At 44.0% G+C, this 21,683-nt stretch overlaps 1 protein-coding gene across 2 annotated transcripts in view; it reads left to right on the top strand.

Annotated features, from left to right (window-relative positions):
* The window catches only part of LAMB2 (laminin subunit beta 2), a 76,208-nt gene extending 55,089 nt beyond the window's left edge, over positions 1-21,119 (top strand). For both annotated transcript variants that reach the window (XM_089518289.1, XM_089518297.1), the window contains 8 exons: positions 267-508; positions 2,424-2,627; positions 3,149-3,293; positions 5,019-5,226; positions 7,936-8,077; positions 14,321-14,497; positions 18,407-18,566; positions 20,434-21,119. In XM_089518289.1, coding sequence (XP_089374415.1) covers positions 267-508; positions 2,424-2,627; positions 3,149-3,293; positions 5,019-5,226; positions 7,936-8,077; positions 14,321-14,497; positions 18,407-18,566; positions 20,434-20,570 — 1,415 coding nt within the window. In that variant the 3' untranslated portion in view covers positions 20,571-21,119. The remainder of the gene's footprint in view (positions 1-266; positions 509-2,423; positions 2,628-3,148; positions 3,294-5,018; positions 5,227-7,935; positions 8,078-14,320; positions 14,498-18,406; positions 18,567-20,433) is intronic.
* Positions 21,120-21,683: the final 564 nt, after the last annotated feature.

Below are 21,683 nucleotides of genomic sequence, written 5' to 3' on the forward strand. Positions count from 1 at the left end.
GGATGACCCCGGATTGACAATCGGTTAACCTTCCAATTTTCCCCATGTGTTAAAGTCCTATGATTCTTAAACTTTATGTATGTGCATTTATCAATTTAGTCTGAGCACGGGGAGTTGTTGTGATTCCAGAGGGGAAGCTTTTGGAAGCAAAGTGATCAATTGTGAGTGGGATTTTCCATAGGCCAATAGGACCAAACATTTAGGCGAATTGTTGCCAGCACAGTCCTTTGATACCTCTGCTTGAACCAGTTTTTCCTCCTGGCCAGGTGCCTATGATAGTGTCCGCCAATCCTTTGTGCAGTCACGAGAAGCAGAGCACCGGGCCAACACCTCCACCTTGGTGGTGCCCAACCCTGTCAGCCAGTCAGCAGCTACCCGACGTCGCACAGAACACCTGATAACAACACGAAGAGATGCTTTCAACCGGCAGAACGCAGCCAACCGGAGAGGCTTGACTGACCTCTCGACCCGTGTTGGAGGGCTGAGCCTGCACCAGATAAATGAGAAGGTGGGTGAGGCTGCGGGCGGATGCCTGGAGGGAACCTGGAGCTGAAGAAGAAGCACCAGTATGAGAATGGAGCATGATGGAAAATGATGGAGAGTAGGGAAATTTTTCTTAGGCATCAAAGATTGTGGAAATTAGCCAAAGGCCACATAAAGTTAGAGTGAATCCTATCTGGGCAAAGGAAGAATAATGATGTCAATGTGATTCAAATCCCTGCTCAGCCCTGGAAACCCACCTGGTGAAACTATGTAGGTCACACTCTGTCAGCCTCAGAGAAAGATGGGGCCAAGTAAATCCCATGATAAGTTCTGCCATGTAAACCCCATGATAGATTCACCTTAGGCTTGCCATGTGTCAGAAATTACTTAACGGTACACAACTAAAAATGAAGTCAACGTAAAGAGCTTATGTACTGGGAGCAGCATCATATAAGCTACTTGTGGGGGCCCGGGGCTGTTTGGCAGCCCTTACTAGAATTTCTTTTTAAAAAATCTTGTTGCGACTCAAGCCTCCAGGAGTGAGAGTTCTCTTTTAAAACAACGCCTCTGCAGCCCCAGTGCTTGCTCAGTTCTGATGTAAACAGACTGCCTTGGTGGAGGGAAAAGGCAGTTCAACTTGAAAGTAGACTTGAAAGAGAATAGTCATAGAATCTTAGAATTGGAGGAGACCCCAAGGGACATCCAGTCCAATCCCCTGTCATGCAGGAAGACACAATTACTCCACTTCTAAAAGATGCCCATCTAACTTGTACTTAAAAACCTCCATAGCTGGAGCGTCCATCAGTGGTGGGAGAATCAGAAATTATATGGACTGCAGAATCAAACAAACTAGTAGAAGCCGGGCTTGACAATGCATTTATTAGGTGGATTTGTAATTGGTTGACCAGCTGAACCCAAAGGGTGCTTAATAATGGCTTCTCTTTTAGAAGTGCATAAGCCTCTTGGAAAGAAGTGACCAGTGGGATGCCACAGGGTTCTCTCCTGGGTCCAGTGCTATTTAACATCTTTGTCAATGACTTGGATGAAGGAACAGAGGGCATGCTTATCAAATTTGCAGATGGCACCAAATTAGAAGTAACTAATACCCCAGAGGAGAGGATCAAAATTCAAAATAACGTTAATAGATAAGAAAGCTGGCCCAAAACTAGCAAAATGATTTTGAACATGGAGAAATGTAAAGTACTGTATAGATGAAATGTATAGATAGGAGACGGCTGGCTTAACAAGACAACATGTGAAAAGGATCTAGGAGTCCTAGTAGACCACAAGTTGAACATAAGTCAACAGTGTGATGCAGCAGCAAAAAAAGCCAATGCAATTCTAGACTGCATCAATAGAAGTATAGTGTCTAGATCAAGGGAAGAATAGTGCCACTCTAATCTGCTTTGGCCAGGCCTCGCCTGGAATACTGTGTCCAGTTCTGGGCACCACAATTCAGAAAGGATATTGAGAAGCTGGAGTGTGTCCACGGGCGGGCCACCAAAATGGTGAAGGGTTTGGAAACTGCCTTATGAGGAAAGACTTAGGAAGCTGGATATGTTTAGCTTGGAGAATAAATGGTTAAAAGTGATGTGATATCCCTCTTTAAGTATTTGAAGGGATGTCATATTGAGGATGGAGCAAGCTTGTTTTTTGCTGCTCCATATAACAGGACCCAGAACAGTGGATACAAGCTAAGGAAAAGAGATTCCACCTTAACATTAGGAAGAACTTCCTGACAGTAAAAGCTGTTTGACTGTGGAACACACTCCATCAGAGTCTCCTTCTCTGGAGATTTTTAAACAGAGACCAGATGGCCATCCATCACTGGGGGTGCTTTGATTGTGCGTTCCTGCATGGCAGAATGGGGTTGGACCGGATGCTCCTTGTGGTCTCCAGCTCTATGATTCAGTAGTTCTCTGCCTTGTTTCTTTTCCTAGGTATGTGGGGCTCCAGGGGATGCTCCCTGTGCCACCAGTCCCTGTGGAGGAGCTGGCTGCCGTGATGAAGATGGCAGGCGTCACTGCGGGGGGCTCAACTGCAATGGGGCTGTGGCCACAGCTGATAATGCCCTGGACCGGGCCCGTCATGCTGAAGGAGAGCTTCGCCGTGCTGTAGCGGATGTGGATATCCTGCTGCGTCAGGTAACTTTTGAGAAAAACAGCAAGACCTGGGTAGAATTCAGAGACATGGTTGTGTTATTCTGGAATATCAGTATTCAAAGGGATTTTGTAGTACCTTTGAGACTAACTGAGTGATAGAAGTTGTAGCATAAGGTTTCATAGACTACAGTGAAGCAGGGTAAGATGCAGGAAATATTTTGCATATTATATCCATCGGAAGTGTCCAGATGGTGTGATGCACATTATATATGTCGGGAGAGTAAATGCACAAATGACTATATTCCTGATGCAATAACATCCAAAATCCACAAAACAAATGCACAAGGAATGTGATGCAGGCTTTCGAAGCTCCACTGGCTTCTTCATCTAGCGAAGGTGTTAAAATCATACAGAATAAAGAAAAAGGTGATAATGTTAAAATCATGGGCCTACATATTGTATATATATTGTCTATGTATGTTCCTAGTGTTCATGTTCTCTAAATTCCTATGTATCTGCTGCCTCCTGCTGGCTCACTTGGGCATCTGCTGTCTTGTTGGCAGGTGGCTGAAGCAAAGGCCCAGGCAGGGCAGGCAAAGCAGAGAGCGCAGGCAGCTTTGGACAACGCCAATGCCACCAAAGCCCGGCTGGAGCGCTCTAATAAGGAACTGCGAGATCTCATCCAGCAAATCAAAGGATTCCTGAATCGTAAGTTGAGGATCAGGCAGTCTTTCTTCTAGCCCATACCTTTTACATTCTTTTATTAATTAAATCTATACACTATGCTCACTTTCCTCACTCAGCACCAACTTAGAAAAGGAGTCTCTTCTAGGAAGATTATGTAAAATATTCTATACATGATTTAAGACCTTGAAGAAAATATTCTCCCATCCCAAATTTATAAGACAACTTTAAAAAAACAAAAAATGCACACATTGATACATCATACAATACATAGAACTGATAACAGATTGCATACTTCTTAAGTCATGTCAGCATGGTTTATCTAAGTCAAGGATTTTTTTTAAATCAACAACAACAAAAATCTGGTTTTAGCAGCTCCAGAGCAACCCACATCCCACACCAAAAAACTCAAATGCTGTGGTTAGAATAAATCTTAGGGTCACCATAAATTGGAAGCACTTGAAGGTACACAGCAGCAGCAGCAGCAACAACTGGTCTTTCCAAGGTGACTGGCAGTTTTGCTTGGTGCTTTCTTGCAGAATGCCAGATGCTGGTCCAAATGCTTTTGAGATTTCCTCCAATCCCACCTGAATTAGTCCAATCCAACCTCTGTTTAGGAATCTCTCTCCCATCTCAAAACTATAATCTCTCTTTGACATTTCTGCCAGAGAAACAGGAAATTAGCTGGGTTTTCTATGGACTTTATCACATGGGCAAAAAAGACAGGAGCGTAGCGGGATGCTTCTGTCAATATTGTGCAATAACATGAAGATTATCACATGATGTTGCGTGATATTGCTATTATCCCATGAATAAAAAGCAGTGCTAGAATTCCTCTTTACTCATGTGATAATCACAGGATAATAGCAGTACCGTGTAATGATGTGTGACAATCTTTGCATTATTGCATGATACTGATGGAAGCATCCTGCTATGTTCCCGTCTTTTTTGCCCGTGTGATAAAGTCCTAGGTTTGGAAGGAGGCTTTTACCTTTCCTGATTCAGTGATTCCATCCCATCTGTCCATTCAGTTATCCCATCCATTCTCGCATGCTGAGATGGTGGAAAAATAGTGTGTGTGTGCGCGCGCGCGCGCGGCCTTTGTCATTCTCCATTCACCCTTGTAGCCAAAAGGATTGCCAGCCTGCTGTGCATTTGAGTGCTGATACAGTTCACCTGAGTGACCGACAGCCTTGGATAAATTTGGATCCCATTTTGGGAGAAATGCAGGATATAAAGCAAATAAATAAATTTAGTTGCTCCTTTTTAAAACCAGGTAAACTAGGTACTTTTGTAAGCATACCTCAAGAAAGCATGCTATTTCATTTTTAGACTGGTTGCAACCTCTTTATGCACACAGGAAGACCCAGAGGTCTCTGACCTGATTTCAAAGGAGAAACTCACCCTGTTCTCTACACTGGGGAAGGAGAGATTTGCCCCAACAATGAACTGTATCCTGCTCTAGTAGCATGCTCCTTACTTTTTGTTCATATTTTCATCTTGGGTTGTTTTAAAGCTTTGCTTCTCAGCAAAGCTCCTAAAGAAGCTTATATATATAGATAATTCTTATCTGGGTGAGAAAACATTTTCATGATTTGTGGGTAGCAGCAGATATTGTAAGGTTTTTTTGGGATATTCATGAAGCAGAAGACAGAGGCACATTTAGAGGTCTTCTGGATGATCTGGGGCAGAAGGGAGGGTGGCTGTTATTCTACCCATTCCAAGCACTAATGACCCTTTCTCACACAGTTGAGGGGGCTGATCCTGACAGCATTGCCCTAGTAGCTTCTCGTGTGCTGGAACTCTCCATCCCAGCATCCCCTGCTCAAATCCACCATCTTGCTGAACAGATCAAGGAGCGTGTCAGCAGCCTGGCTAATGTGGATGCCATCTTGGACCAAACAGCAGGGGATGTCCGTGTGGCAGGGCAGCTGCTGCAGGATGCACGCCGTGCCAAGTAAGTATGTGAGGGAGCAGGAGAAGAAGGGAACACTAATCAGACAAAGGCAAGTCACAACTGGGCGGAACTTTTTGTTCGTACAGGTTGAGTATCCCTTATTTAGAATTCCAAAATGCAAAATTGTCAACATCGTTGGCTGAGACAATGACACCTTTGCTTTTTGATAAGTCAGTGGACTTATTAGGTATATAATTACCTTCAGGGTGTGTGTTTATAAATTGTATACAAAACCTAAATTATTGCCATCCCCATTCTCATCCCCAAGATACCTCATTAGGTATATGAAATATTCCAAGATCTGAAATCCAAAATACTCTGATCCCAAGCAATTTGGATAAGGGAGACTCTCTCTGTAAAGTCATCTTTTCCTCATAAGTGGCAGCACACTGTTCAGGAAAGTGAAAGGAAGGGCTAAGAGTCCACCCCAGCCTAGTGAGCTTTAGATGAATTGGATCATATCTTCTATCCATTGGCCATGCCAACTGGAGATGATAGGAATTAGAGTCCAGAATATCTGGTGGGTGAGAGGTACAAGAAAGATGACTTTGGACCCTACAAAACTATGGAATAGCCTACCAGAAGAGATCCGTCTAATCACCAGCCTCAATGCCTTCAAGAAGGCAGTTAAGATGGATCTTTTCCAGCAGGTTTACCCATCCAACTCTGTATAGGAAATTTGTTATATTAATACTCCACTCTTTGATTATAATTCCTGTACAACCTTATTGCTGTTGCTATTATAGAATGATGATACAGTTAATCTTTATTTGAAACTATTATTGTTGGTAGTATTTTATTGATTGTATTCTTGTATTTTTATATTCTTGTATGCATTTTACTGGATGTAATCCCACCTCAATCTGCAGGGAGAGGCGGGAAATATAAATAAATTATTTATTTTTTGATTATTATTACAATACTGAACTGCCAAGGTACTCTGTAACACTGGAGAAGACCTGTAGGTTGGCTGGCTGAGTGGACTCACCATCTGAACTCCAGTACACACTTGTTTTAAGTTCAAGGAGAGTCTGACATGGATTAATGTGAATAGATTAGATCTTTTTGGGACCACAGTTTCCAAAATACCCTAGCCAGATGGGCTAGTGGTGATGCTACCTAAGGGATTCTGAAAACTGCAGACTGAAAGAATGACTTTCTTGACATGGAAAAAACCCTTCTTTGAATAGAAATGGGTGGACAAGAAATCTTTTTCCAGTAAAGAACATGAGTACACTATGGATGTAGGAAGCTTTCTTATCAGGCATCACAGATCCAACAAGCCCAAAAATCTTGGCTTTTACTAGCAGTGACTCTCCAAGGCTTCAGGCAGAGGTCTTTCCTAGTCATGCAGCTGAAATCATGTTAGCTCAAGAATGAATGCCTGAGCACTTGACCATACAAAGCAGGTGCCCTCTACTACTCAGCTATGATCCTTCCTGAAAGGATAGTCAGTAAGATGCTGTAGCTCAATTGCGAGAACATGTGCTTTGCATGCTGAAAGTCCTGGATTGGGGGTGGGATCCTGTCTGGAACCTGTAATTTCTGCCACCAGTTAGAGTATATCAAGTTCCGATCTGATATCCCCCACATGATTTGAACTGCAACTTTCAGCAACCGCAGTCCCCAACATGAATTATGAGGGTTTTATTCCAAAAGATCTAGATGTCATCCAGTTAGGGAATGACTGGTCCATCGATCAGTAGTCTCGGCTGTTACAAAGCCACTTCTGATGACCCAGACACCTTTTGTGTATTATAAAGGTGGGTAGCTGTAGAAAGTCCAGGGAACTAATTTTCAGCCTCCAAGAGATGAAAATCAGGCTGCACCGCTTTAGACTGCACTAGCCCTAAAAAAAGAAAAAGAAAAGAAAAATGAAAGTGTCTTACACTTACCTCATAGGCCTATAGTAGAATCATAGAATCATAGAGTTGGAAGAGACCACAAGGGCCATCCAGTCCAACCCCCTGCCATGCAGGAAATCCAAATCAAAGCATCCCTGACAGATGGCCATCCAGCCTCCGTTTGAAGACCTCCAAGGAGGGAGACTCCACTACACTCCTAGGAAGTGTGTTCCACTGTCGAACAGCCCTTACTGTCAGGAAATTCCTCCTAATGTTGAGGTGGAATCTCTTTTCCTGCAGCTTGCATCCATTGCTCCGGGTCCTAGTCTCTGGAGCAGCAGAAAACAAGCTGGCTCCCTCCTCAATATGACATCCCTTCAAATATTTAAACAGAGCTTCTTCTGGTTTTGATTTTGGCAGCTTTGGGTAGCTTGTGATCCCAAACAATTTCTACACAAAACAACCACTCTGAGAGGCATCAAGGAGCAGAAAAGCCAGCCTTCCTGCAGGGATGGGTCATTGGTATGAGCTACCAACCCCGCCCCTCAGTGTTGGGGCCATACATGGCTGAGAGGCTGCATTTTGCTCACAGGCATGTAAGGTGAGTGTAATACCTACAATAGGAGAGAAACCCACATTTATAAGATGAAATACCTTTCCACAATGAATAAGAAGTCCATCCAGCCTGACATGCCAGCAGTGGCCAGACAGATGCTCAAGAAGGCAGTGCAGAAGAAAGCTACTGAGTGACACTAGTTAAAGGCTGTTAATAGACCTGTAACCTTGATGAATCTTAATGCTAGTGCTATAATTCTGGTGAGAGTAAAAGGCTGTATTTATACAAGAACAAATCTTCCCTCTCCAGTGCTCGAGCAGAAGGTGTAAAGAGTGCAGCTCAAGCCGTGAAGAAAGCTCTTGATGATGCCAAACGGGCCCAAAGTGCTGCCGAGAAAGCCATACGTGATGCAGCCAGTGATATCCATCACACAGAAGATGTGGTAAACAGGGTAAGCCTCCTTGTGAATCCTCTGCTTCACAAACAATATACCTATATTTTACACCAAGCATGAGGGACATCAGGCCCTGCAGCTGAATCTGGTCATCCCAAGATCCCGGTCTGGCTCTCTGGGATTTTATGACATCATTTGCAAGCTTCCCACCTTTTGTATGTTTCCCCCTTGTTCTGTAAGGTGTAAATGCTTCTCCTTAGGTTAACTTAATAGCAAGAAGTATGTTCTTCTAAACTACTAATATTTTTGCCTCCGTGTTTTGCATTTGGCCCCACTGACCCATGAAAGAACACACACACACACACACACACACACACACACACACACACATGTAATTAATCTGAAACAGAATTTGGCCCTCAGGTTGAAAGAGGCTCTTCATCACTTATCTGTATAAAAAGCCCCTTGTTTTTCTTAAACCATAGAGAATTGTAACACTTGAGGCCCAGCAATGGTGAAGATACGCTTCGAGGGTACAAAGAAGATGGTATGATCTAAGAGAGATGAGCCATTGTCCTATTTCTGTGGTTTAGAGCCCTTTCATACTAGAGAATTGTAGCATTATTATTCCACTTTAACTCCCATGGCAATATATGGGATCCTGGAGTTTGTAGTTTGGTAAGGCAATAGTGCTCCTGGAGTTTGTAGTTTGGTAAGAATTCCAGTACATCACAAAACTACAAATCCCAAGCTTTTACAAGATGCAACCATGGCAGTTAAAGCAGAATTCCAGTGCTATAAATGTGTTGTGGGAAGGGTCCTTAGGAAAGCTTTTGCATTAGCCCTTTACAGTAGCAAAAAACTGTTACTTACATAATGAAGCAATTCAAAAAGAAAGATTATATCAGGGCCTTTCTAACTCACTTATCTGAGCAAGGGCTTGCTTAAGTTTGCACTGCCTCCGAAGTAGTCAGACATGTGGTTAATGAGGCAATTTTCTAGCTAGTTGATGATCAAACAAGGCAGGCGTGCTCTTTTGTTTCTGCAGTCCTGGAGGAGATGGGTCTGTGTATCTGAGAATTTGGATAGATTACAGGTGACTGGTTAGTCCTGTGGACAGTCCTTTCTTCTTTGTTTATATATTTGATTATGTCACACGCCCTGTTAAAATTCAGGGAGACTAACAATTTACATTTTTAAAAGTGCTGGACCTCATCAGCGAAAGGGCTGGAATGCTTGTATGCTGTATACCACCTGCTGCATCATTTGCCACCAATTAAGCTTATCTTATAGCAGTGATTTTTGCCAGTGTTCAGTGCTGAAAGAACTCTTGGGGAGACCGGAACTACACTCAATTCTGGATCAGAAAATGAGGGAAGTGGTAGACTGGGGGAACTGGAACAACCTTGACAATGAGGCCCCCTTTCCCATTTTCATGTCAGGGCTAGAGAACCAGTGGCCTCCCCGATGTTGTTGGACTCCATTTCCCATCGGTGTCATCTAGCCTGGCCAGAGGGGAGGGAGGATGGGACTGGTAGTTCACTAACATCTGGAAGCGCACTAGGTCTCCTTCCCTAGTCTATACAGTAGCCTTGTATATGACTAATGTGTGAATAGAGTTAACACATTAGTGATCTTCCTGAAGTTGCTGGACTCCAATTTTCATCAGCTTGCCTATTGGGAAGAAAAGATAGGTACAGGTGTTCATCAAGATTTGGAATGAACAAGATCAGGAATAAACAAAGAGTGTGAGACTCCTCCAGACAAGACAGGCAGCATGAGAGGAGGGAAGAGAGACGTTGGAGGGTCTCATGCAAAGGAATAGATGTACAAGGAAAAGAGACAGCAATCCATCTTCTCGTGTGCCCCTCAGCTATCAGAAGAACCAAGATCACTCTCATCTCCTGAACTTAGAAATATGCTTTTAAAAAATGCTGCCATTTTACTGTTTAGGAAGCAGTGGTGGCATAACCTGCTGGATTGCTCATGACTTGTCTGTCCTTTTCCATTACTTTTTGTGGGGTGGGACCCTTTGGACTGATAATAGAATGGCATAATACTTGAAAATATCCTGTTGGATTGCCTCTAAAAATGCCCCCAAATGCTCTTTAATTGTCACTTTCAAATGTAGAATCATAGAGTTGGAAGAAACCACAAGGGCCATCTAGTCCAACCCCTTGCAATGCAGCTCTTAAAGGTTCCCTGACAGATGGCCATCCAGCCTCTGTTTAAGGCCTCCAAGGAGGGAGACTCCACCACTCTCCGAGGGAGTGTGTTCCACTTTGAACAGCCCTTTCTGTCAGGAAGTTCCTCCTAATGTTGAGGTGGAATCGCTTTTCCTGCAGTTTGCATCCATTGTTCCGTGTTCTGTACTCTGGAGCAGCAGAAAACAAGCTTGCTCCCTCCTCAATATGGCATCCCTTCAAGTATTTAAACAGGGCTATAAAATAAAAATAATAATAAATTGTTTATTTATAAACCGCTTTTCCCAAGATCAAAGCGGTGTACAACATATCAATAAAAAACAATACCATGAATAACATAGTAAGAATACACATTAATACAAATTAAATCCAAAATATTAGGTAAAAAATGTATAATTTAACATCATTAAAATCCTAAATATCAGTACATCACAATCAATAGGGGGGAAACATTATTACAAGGAATTGGGAGGGTAGGCTTGTAGGAAGAGATGGGTTTTTAATGCCTTTTTAAAGGCTTCAACCGTTCCACTAAGGTGGATCTCCTCAGGTAAGGCATTCCAAAGAGAAGGCGCTACTGCTGTGAAGGCCCTTTGCTGGGTAGTTGCCAATCTCACCTTAGGATAATTGAGTAGTAATTTACCAGTCGGAGACATGGAGAGATAGATCTATCTGGGTGTCATCAGCGTACTGATAACATGGCTCCGGATGATCTCTCCCAGCGGCTTCATGTAAATGTTAAATAGCATGGGGGACAGAATGGCGCCCTGAGGGACGCCAGATGTAAGCTCTCTTTTACGAGAGCAACTGTCCCCCAGCCTCACCATCTGGAACCTTCCCGAGAGATAGGACCGGAACCACTGGAGCACAGTGCCCCCGATACCCAATTCTCTCAGGCGTTCCAGAAAGATACCATAGTCGATGGTATCGAAGGCCGCTGAGATGTCCAAGAGCACCAACAGTTATATCTCCTCTGTCGGTGGCCAGACGGAGATCATCGACTAAGGCGACCATGGCAGTCTCAACTCCGTAACCCGCCCTGAAGCCAGTTTGAAATGGGTCAAGATAATCAGTTTCATCCAAGACCGTCTGGAGCTGAAAAGCGACTGCCCTCTCAATCACCTTGCCCAAGAATGGTAATAGGGAGACCAGTCTATAATTACTCATAGATAGGGGATCTAGGGAAGGTTTCTTCAATAAAGGCTTTACAACTGCCTGTTTCAACGAAGATGGAACAATACCTTCCCGAAGAGATGTATTTATTATCAGATGGAGAGCGAATTTTATAACATCTCCTCCCTGCACGGTCAACCAAGAAGGACAAGGGTCAAGAGGGCAGGTTGTCTTTTTCACGCATCCAAGGAGCTTGTCCACGTCCTCGGTACTCACAAACTCGAATTGATCCAGAATAACCTTGTTACCAGAGACACTGGATACCTCTACTAAAGGTTCTGCTTGAAAACTGGTGTCAAGATCAGCCCTTATCTGAGAGACTTTGTCAGCAAAGAAGTTGTTAAAAGCGTCACAGCAGGCAGTTGTTGGTTCAAGTAAAGGGTTCTGGGTGGCCGGGGGTTGAGTTAGCTCCCTGACCACCCTGAACAGTTCTGCCGGACAAGACTCTGCTGACGCAATCCGTGTAGCACAGAATGCATTCCTAGCTGCACCTACTGCCACTCCATAGGAACGCAACATGTTCCCATGGAGTGTTCTGTCAGATAAGTTTTGATGTTTCCGCCAGTAGCGCTCTAGTTGTTGCGCAGCCTGCTTCATCTGGCGAAGATCTTCCGTATACCAGGGTCTTTTCTTTGAAGCGGGCCGGCAAGGACGCTCGGGAGCGATACTGTCTATAGCCCCGGTTAGATTCCTATCCCAGTTATCGACCAGGGTTTCAACAGTGTCGCCATCTTTCCCAAACATAGTACCCTCTAGAGCGTTTTGGAACCTTTTGGGTTCCATCAGCCTTCGAGGGCGGACCATTTTAATGGGTCCTCCACCCCTGAGGATAGTGGCTGTCAGTCCTATCTTGACTAGGAAATGGTCCGTCCATGACAAAGGGGAAATGGCATCTATTTCCACCCACGGGCATTCTCGGACCTTACTGAAGACTACATCGAGTGTATTACCAGCACAGTGAGTTGGCCCTGAAACCAACTGGGACAGGCTGTCATGGGCCTGTCCCAGTTGGTTTCAGGGCCAACTCACTCACCTCTTAACCTTCTCTTCACCAGGCTAACATCTCCAGCTCCCTAAGGCATTTCTTATAGGGCATGGTTTCCAGACCCTTCACCATTTTAGTCGCCCTCCTTTGGGCAAGCTCCAGTTTCTCAATGTCCTTTTTGAATTGTGGTGCACAGAACTGGACACAATATTCCAGGTGGGGCCTGACCAAAGCAGAATAGAGTGGCACTATTACTTCCCTTGATCTAGACACTATACTTCTATTGATGCAGCCTAAAATCATATTGGCCTTTTTAGCTGCCGTATTGTACTGTTGACTCATGTTCATCTTGTGGTCTACTTGAACTCCTATATCCCTTTCACATGTAGTCCATTCAGCCAAGTGTACAGATCCTATATCTATGCATTTCATTTTTCCTCCCTAAGTGCAGTACCTTACATTTCTCCGTGTTGAAATTCATTTTGTTAGCTTTGGCCCAGCTTTCTAATCTATTAAGGTGATTTTGAATTTTGATCCTGTCCTCTGGAATATTAGCTACTCCTCCTAGTTTGGTGTCATCTGCAAATTTAATAATAATAATAGGATTTATTTATATCCCGCCCAATCACTGGGAATCCGGGCGGCTTACAACAGTAGGGAAATACAAAGCAATAGCAATAAACAATAACAATAAACATAAAATAATAAACAAATGTAACATAGCAGTGCATAGCAAAAAACAATAATAATAATAATATCGTAACAATTCAATAATGACAAAAGCCTAACACGGATGATTACATTCAAATCAATAATTATCAAAAAGAAATCCCCATTTCCAACCCCCAATTCTGTCCTCCAAGTAATGGATAAACATGTTGAATAGCACTGGGCCCAGGACAGAATCCTGTGGGACCCCACTGGTCACTTCTCTCCAGGATGCAAAGGAGCCATTGTTGAGCCCCTTTTGGGTTCGGCCAGTCAACCAATTACTAATCCATGTAACAGTTACTTTGTCAAGCCCACATTTTACCAGCTTGTTTGCAAGAATGTCATGGGAAACCTTGTCAAAAGCCTTACTGAAATCAAGATATACTATATCTATGGCAGTTCCTTCATCTATCAAGCTGGTAATTTTATGAAAAAAAGAGATCAGATTAGTCTGGCATGACTTCTTTCTCTGAAACCCATGTTGACTTTTTGTGATTATGGAATTGCCTTCTAGATGTTCTCAGATTCTCTGTTTAATGATCTGCTCCAGAATCTTTCCTGGTATAGATATCAGACTAACTGGATGATAATTGTTGGAATCCTCTTTTTCCCCTTTTTGATGATGGGGACAATGTCTGCCCTCCTCCAGTCTGCTGGGACTTCTCTTGTTCTCCAGGAGTTTTCAAAGAATATTACCAATCGTTCCAATATTACATTTGCCAGTTCTTTTAATACCCTTGGATGTAGTTCATCTGGTCCTGGAGACGTATATTCATTTAGATTAACAAGGTATTCCTGTACTATCTCCTTATTCCGTGCTGAGAAAACACAATTAAAATTCTTCTCACTAATTTGGAATGTAATTTCTTCACATCGTCATGAAAAAAGTAAAACATGGCAGTTAACTATGGAACAAGCAAGTTGTGACTTCTCAGTTGTGCCTGGCTCCATATTGCAGTGTCTGGGGATACCAAAAAGGAGGTAACAGGTGCAGGTAAGTAATTCCCCCTTTTCTTTGATGGCCCTTAAAATTCGGGACAACATTCATCCTATCTCCAATCAATTTTGCCCCTATTGTGACCCTACACTAATATTTTTTTCCATGTCGTCTCTGGATGTAGAGCACATGTATGAAGCCAGCAGCCCAGTGGGTGAAGTGATGCTGTCCCACATGTTTCTCTTTGTTTATCCATCTGCTTCTCCCTCTTGCTTCCCTTCTCCTCCCAGATCCAGGCAAAGACAGCAAGTGCCGAAGGCCAGTTGGCTGCTGCCATGGAACGGGTGGGCCACCTCGACCAGCAGGTGGATGCTCTCAAGATGAAACGGGCCAACAACAGCCTGGCAGCTACAAGAGCTGAGGAGACAGCTAGCGCTGCCAGAGATCGAGCTGGAGAAGCTGAACAGGTATGTGAGGCTGGATCCAAGCTCCAGAGCACGGTTGGGGGAAGCTTTGGCTCTCAAGCTGTTTGGGAGCTACAAATCCTACAGTACTTTACCACTAGCTTTGCTGACTTGGGCTAAAGCGTTTGTAGGCCAAAACATCTGGGCTGCCAAATTTTACTTACATTACTTCTCTAAAGGGTCTTCCTTCCTTTTAGCTCTCCAATTCTGAATATTTGATTAAAAAAATAAGTAAAGTGGGATGGGCAGTAGGTATCCCATGGGACTCCAAGGCTGCATCTGCACTGCAGAATTAATGCAGTTTGACACTGCTTTAACTGCCATGGCTCAATGCTATGGAATTCTGGGATTTGTAGTTTTGTGAGATAGTTGGCCTTCTGTGCCAGAGAGCTCTGGTGCCACAACAGACTACAATTCCAGGGTTCCATGAGATGGAGCCTTGCAATTAAAGTGGCGTCAAACTACTTGGAAAGTGTTACAGTTGCCCAAGAATCTTTGAAGGCATCATCCTGACTGCATAGTGTGTGCAAAATTCATATGCACAACCATTTATCTGTTCATTGTAATTGTTTTATTTTATTTTTCTAGTCTGCTTTTTCTCATACAGACCTTAGGAAGGTGCCAAAAAGTTACGCATAGCCAGTATTTCAGGTACAAATCAATACTTGGAAGCCTTTCATATTTTTCTCCTGGTACTTCATGTATTTTCATAGACTTAATTATTTCATTGATTCTGGTGCCAACTACATTTGCTTTTTGTCTTCAGTGCTTCCAGAGATTCAGACTTGCCAATTTCACCCCAGTGTATCATAAGTTACCAGAAACCACAAATGACCTGACAAACTCTGTTGCTATCACTTAAGTTTTCCAACACAATTGCAGTACAGGAATAAAATGTATTTATTTTGTTTATTACACATTCTGTTATATATTTCTTCCACCCCAAGATCACTTCATCCTGCTTTATCCTCACAACAATTCTGTATTATTATTATTATTATTATTATTATTATTATTATTATTAACCTTTATTTTTGAAGCGCTGTAAATTTACACAGCGCTGTACATGCAATCTTTTTAGTTAGACGGTTCCCTGCCCTCGGGCTTACAATCTAAAAAGACATGACACAGAAGGAGAAGGGAGTGGTGGAGGGAAAGGGTAAGAGGTCCAGCAGTTCCTCTCTACCTCCGAGGCCTGGACCAAGGCAGATGGACTGGAGGGAGGGCTTGGCTTCATAATGGAAGGTTAATCTTCATCCAGGGAAAATACATACTCTCAAGTAGGATAATACATATACAATATATAGCAATACAGGAAATGGTTCGATAAACAGGCAACAAAAGAACATCAGATAGTAAGCGACAATTATGCAATGCCTGGGAAGGCTTCTCTGAACAGGATGGTTTTCAACTCCATTTTGAAGCTAGTTAAAGAAGTGATGGCTCTTGCTTGTGGGGGAAGAAGGTTCCAGGAGTGAGGGGCAGCAAGTGAAAAGGGGCGAATCCGGGATGGGGCAGAGGAAATCCTGGGCTGAGACAGGAACCCTTGACTACCAGAACGGAGGGCCCTGGTTGGAAGGTGAGGAGAAAGAAGGTCTGATAAGTAAGGAGGGGCCAGTCCATGGAGGGCTTTAAATGTCGACAGCAGGAGCTTATACTGAATGCGGAAAGGGAGGGGGAGCCAGTGAAGGCAGTTTAGACTCAAAGGATTTCTTGGGGCATTTCAGATTCCCCACAAAATATTTGATAACTGAATAAAACTTGCCAGGATGAAAAAGGGTGATTCTGAATGATGGAAAGCCTGTTGGAATCAGGCCTGGAGAAACCAGGAATAGTATTTGGTTACCTGCTGTGACCATTTTGACACATTTGGAGATTTTGAGGCCTTTCACTCAAATGTCTTGCCTTTCTTTAGTCACAATGCCTTGTTTGTTTGGGCTCTCCATGCATTCCTGTGGAATAATTAGTTTGGAGGCAGTGGCCCATCAGCTCCAACCAGCATGGCCAATGATAAGGAACTGTAGGATTTATAGCCCCAAACCTTTTAGTCCCAACGACAGGACTATCCATTAACCCATACCTTAGTCCATTATGTAGTCTTCCAGCCCCTAATGTGCCACAGACAGAGTGCATAGACTGAATAGATGGAGCAAGTGCCTGTCACAGCAAGTGACAGAGCAACAGCCCATCCTGACAATGAGGTTTCTCACACGGAGATTTTTAGAGCTTTTGCAGGTCAGTTCCAACATGACTATGCTTCCAACAATGTGCATTCACGTCAGAATGTGAATGTGTTATCAGACGCCATTCCTTTCTATGGAAGCTCCTTGCGAGGTGCTTCCGCAGTGATTCCAAAGTGACCCCTCATTTTGGTAAAACCAAAAAAAAGTGATTTCACATAATTCACTTCCAGGCTCACTTCAATTGCACTGTGAATTGGTCTGGTGTGGAAAACCACTCCGATGTCACCCCTCTTGGCCCCCTGTGTCCTGCTCCGTGATTCCCCTCCTCCTCCTTCATGCCATCTTGCCCCCTCTGCCATCCTGCAACCCATCCCGTCATTCCCATCATCCCCTGCCTTCTCCTGCATCCCAGTCCTGGCCCCAACGTCCCCCAGCGAGCTATCCCATCATCCTCTGCCTTCTCCTGCATCCCGATCCTGGCCCCGGGACCCCCAGTGAGCTATCCCATCATCCTCTGCCTTCTCCTGCATCCCGATCCTGGCCCAGAGACCCCCAATGAGCTATCCCATCATCCCCTGCCTTCTCTTGCATCCCGATCCTGGCCCCAGCGACCCCCAATGAGCTATCCCATCATCCCCTGCCTTCTCCTGCATCCCAATCCTGGCCCCAGGAACCCCTAGTGACCTATCCCATCATCCTCTGCCTTCTCCTGCATCCCAATCCTGGCCCTGGCGACCCCCAGTGACCTATCCCATTGTCCCCTGCCTTCTCCTGCATCCCAATCCTGGCCCCAGTGGCCCCCTGCCATCCATCCCATCATCCACTGATTGCTCCTGTATCCCCATCTCACCCTCTTTGCCAAACTGCCATCTATCCCATCATCCCCTGACTGCTTCTTCACCCTGATGAAGGATCACAGCTAAGGAGGGGGGCAGGGAAGGAGGACAGAGTCCAGAGCCCCATTGAGCATGTGCAAGGGTGCCAATTCGAATTGTTGAACCCTCCAGTGTGGTAATACAATGTGCACTCACTCCCCTTTCCTTGAATCCACATCATGTGACTTGCTTGGAATAAAAGTGACTCCGCTTCTCCCTCAGTTCAGAAGGGCAGCGGAAAGGCAACCAGGTGTGGTAAAACATCACATTTTAACCTTAATTCGCATTGCTAGACAGGAGTGACTTTGGATCTGGTGTGAAAAAAATCATGCTTTGCATTGCTAGAACAGGAGTGGCTGCGGATCTGAGCTGGAACCCCCCCCCCACGTGTGATAAGGTCCGCCCACTACAGGGAAACAGATGGGGTCCAGAGGATTCAAGCAGTTGTAGCAGCCCCCCACAGTCACTGCCTAGTTTGATGCACTTGGTATTGCTATTGCTTATGTGGCTGGCTGGGGAGGCCTGGATGGGCTTGAAACTTCAAGTTTCCCTCCTAGATCTAGATTTGATGTTTTGATATTGCTGGGCAGAGATCTGTCCTCTCCCACTCACTAATACTGTGGTCCATAGTACTTTACATATTGAGGACATTATATGGTTGGCAGCATCATTCACATGAATGAACCTTGGTCATTCAAACATTCCAACAGAATGATTGTGAGGCACAATTGCTGTCTTTCATTTTTGGCTGCCCTTTTTACAATAGTACAATAATATGGAGACTGGGGAATGTGACAACAAGGATGTTTTCAGTTCTGTTCTCCATTTAGCCTGTTTTTCTTGCTGCATCCCAGATCCTAGATGGCCCCTTAAGTGACAGGTACCGCACAATGAAGGAACTTGTGGAACACAAAGCCCAGCATGTCCTGGGGGCTCGGCAAAAAGCAGAGCGCCTACGAGATGAAGCCAAGGGGCTGCTGCGTGATGCTCATGACAAATTGCGTCGGCTCAGTGGTAAGTATGCCCCAGGATCTCAAATGTTGACAGGATGCCTTCTTTTCATGATCCTGCCTATAATATATCAGCATCTGAAATCTTCTCCCAAGTGTTTCCTGCAAGAAAGGCTCAAAAGGTCTTTTCAGTTGTGGCTCCCGGTCTCTTGAATGATTTCTCCTAGCACTATTATATTTTCAGTGTAAAGTTGAAATGCAAGGTTGAAGCAATTCTCTACTCCCAATCATTTGATGGGATATGATTGGCCAATCTTAATGTGCTGGCCTTAGAACAATTAATTATCCCTATAATTTGCCTGTAAGGGGTGGGACAGTGGTTTATCAATTAAGTTTATATTTGTATTTTAGCTGCAAGACTTTTAAAAATTCTTCTTTTAAAAAGGCATTGATGATTTGTTGTTACATTCCCAGGCAGAGAGAAGATTTGTATATGTAACATCTTCATAATAAACTGGTTGTCTATACAACTTTCCTTCTATACTCAAAATATATGATTCCAAAGTTCAGCTTTTCAGAAATCTGTTCCACATCCCAAAAGGATTGTGGAGGTAACGTGTGTGAAAGATCATTGACATGTATATATAAGGTAGAGAGGAACATGTAGATATATAAGAAAGGTAGGGCTGGGGAACGTATGGCCCTCCAGATATTGTTGAACTGCAGCTCTCATCAGCCTATGAGTCACCATGGTCAGTGGGATGATGGTTACTCTCCAACAACCTTTGTAGGGTCACATGTTCCTCAGACCTGCTATATGGGCTAGTGAAGTCCTCCTGTCCCTTACCCATTAGAAGGTCTGCCTGCTCCTTTAGTTAGCTAAGCTTTCATAAGATTCAGTTTTCATTCTTTCTGCTGTCTCTCTTTGCATCATGGGCAGAAACTGTGAAAGTCATTTTTCATTAGGTAATTGAGAAATTACCCAATGTATTACATACCAGATGTGTGTGTCTGTGTGGAGGATAAACAAAGAGGCAGAATATACCATGACCAGATAGAGCAGATGAGTAGAAGGGAAAAGGTGTGTGTGTGTGTGTGTGTGTGTAAGTGAAAGGCAGTTATGGGGGTGGGTAGGGAGAAGCAGAGGGAGAACTTCCCACCAAGCAGATATTATGGATTGATCCCTGTCTTCTGTCCTTGAGGGTGGAAGAATACATTTCCACTCCAGTGATAATTCTGCTGGGTAGGCCAGACAGGGGTGAGTAACAATACAGCCCTCCAGATATTGCTAGATTGCAGCACCCATCAGCCATATTCAGCATAGCCAATGGTGGGAAATGCAATCCAACATTATGTGGAGGGCCAGACATTTGCTATCCCAGCTATTAAAACAGGAATTTATCAGGAGGCACAGAACTGAGCACACTGCCCATTTTACAGTCTGTTATCTTGTGAAGAATCTTGGTCACTGCAGGAGCTTAGAACTGTTGCTTTGCGACTCCTTAACAGGATGAGGAGGTGCCTCCAAATAAGAAGGCACTGGCTTTAAATTCATTTTCATGGCCCAAGCCATCATCGTACAAAGCCAGGAAGCTACCAAGAGTCTGTGGGTGACTAAACGGACTTCACACCCAATACACACCCCTCCCCCCAGTCCTCACCTCTTTCTGCCACCCCCTGAGTATTTCAGCACTGCGTGGAGTATACACCATGAAAACAATGCAAACATTCTCACTGGGGGCAGGGAGTATTGTTTTCTGTCCCAAAGGAAACATCCATGCCAGGTCTGGACCTGTGGTGCTACAAGCATGCAACTGGCTCTTAGAACCTTAGATCCAGGAATGGGAATATACAAGTCACTGTGCCCTTAGCTTACTCTCTTCTACTTTTTATTTTCCATTCCAACCTATCTTTTCCCTTTCCTTACTCAGCATTAGAAGAAACATATGAAGAAAATGAGAGGCTGCTGCAAGAGAAAGCAGCCCAACTGGATGGGCTGGAAGCCAAGATGAGAGGCATCTTGGGAGACATTAACCAGCAGATCCAAATCTACAATACCTGCCAATGATGTATCATATTCTGCAGCTATGCCTCATCTCCACTGTGTAAACCCCATCCACCATCCTCACTTGGGTGCCCTTGCCTTAGTTGTAGTTCAGGCTTCCTCAGCCTAGGGCCCTCTAGATTGTTACAGACTACAACTCTCAGAATACCACAGCCAGGTATGTGATCCTGGAAATTGTAGCACAACACGTCCACATGAGCCCAGTCTGCTCTAGCGAGTGCCTGGAGCACTGTTTCCCTGCATTCCTTGACATGGGTCATCCTCATCCCAGCTTCCTATGCTCCTACAGAATCCCTAAAGGTGTCACTATGATAAATGCTTTCCCACTAGCATCCAGCACATGGGATACCTATATGGGAGCACTTAAGATGCCAAAGGAAAAGTTTCCATGTTGAGTTCTGCTGCTGTTTTCTTCTGTATTTGAAATATCTTGAAATAGAAACACCAGCTACACATTGGAATGCTTTTTATGTAAGTTGTGTCCCAACTGGAGTGGCTTTATTATATTTGTGTGAAAATAAAACTCAAAGTGGCATTGCTGTCTGCACCAAACTTCCTTGTTTCTTGATTTGCTTGTCTAAACGCTTGAACTGCAATTCACTCAAGGACTTAGAGCAAGGATAGAGAACATGTGACCTTTTAGACACTGTTAGAATGCCACCCGACCATCCTTCACCATTGGCTCTGCTGACTAAGGCCAATGGAAATTGCACTCCTGTGATATGGACTTAGTGTGGCATAGTGGTTTGAGTGTTTGACTATGACTTTGGAGACCAGGGTTTGATTCCCAGCTTGGCCATGAAATCCAGTAGGTGACATTGGGCAAGTCACATGCTTTCAGCCTTGGGAGGGCAATGGCAACCTCCTCTGATCTTGCCAATTAAAAAAAAACATGATAGGGTTGCCATAAGGTGGAAATGACTTGAAGGCACACAACAACAATATCTGGAGACTCCCTTGCTTATTTGATTTATCTGATACAAATTTATTTATTTGTTTATTTAACATGAGGTAGATATGCAGCAGAAACCTTTTGGCAATTGCAGCCATCCCAAGTTCAAAGTGGTTCACTCAGGATGAAACAGACAGACCAATGATATAGGAAATGGTAACAAG

The sequence above is a fragment of the Sceloporus occidentalis genome, unplaced genomic scaffold (assembly GCF_023333645.1).
Source record: "Sceloporus occidentalis isolate IW3139 unplaced genomic scaffold, rSceOcc1.0.p SCAF_1, whole genome shotgun sequence".
NCBI classification, from domain to species: domain Eukaryota; kingdom Metazoa; phylum Chordata; class Lepidosauria; order Squamata; family Phrynosomatidae; genus Sceloporus; species Sceloporus occidentalis.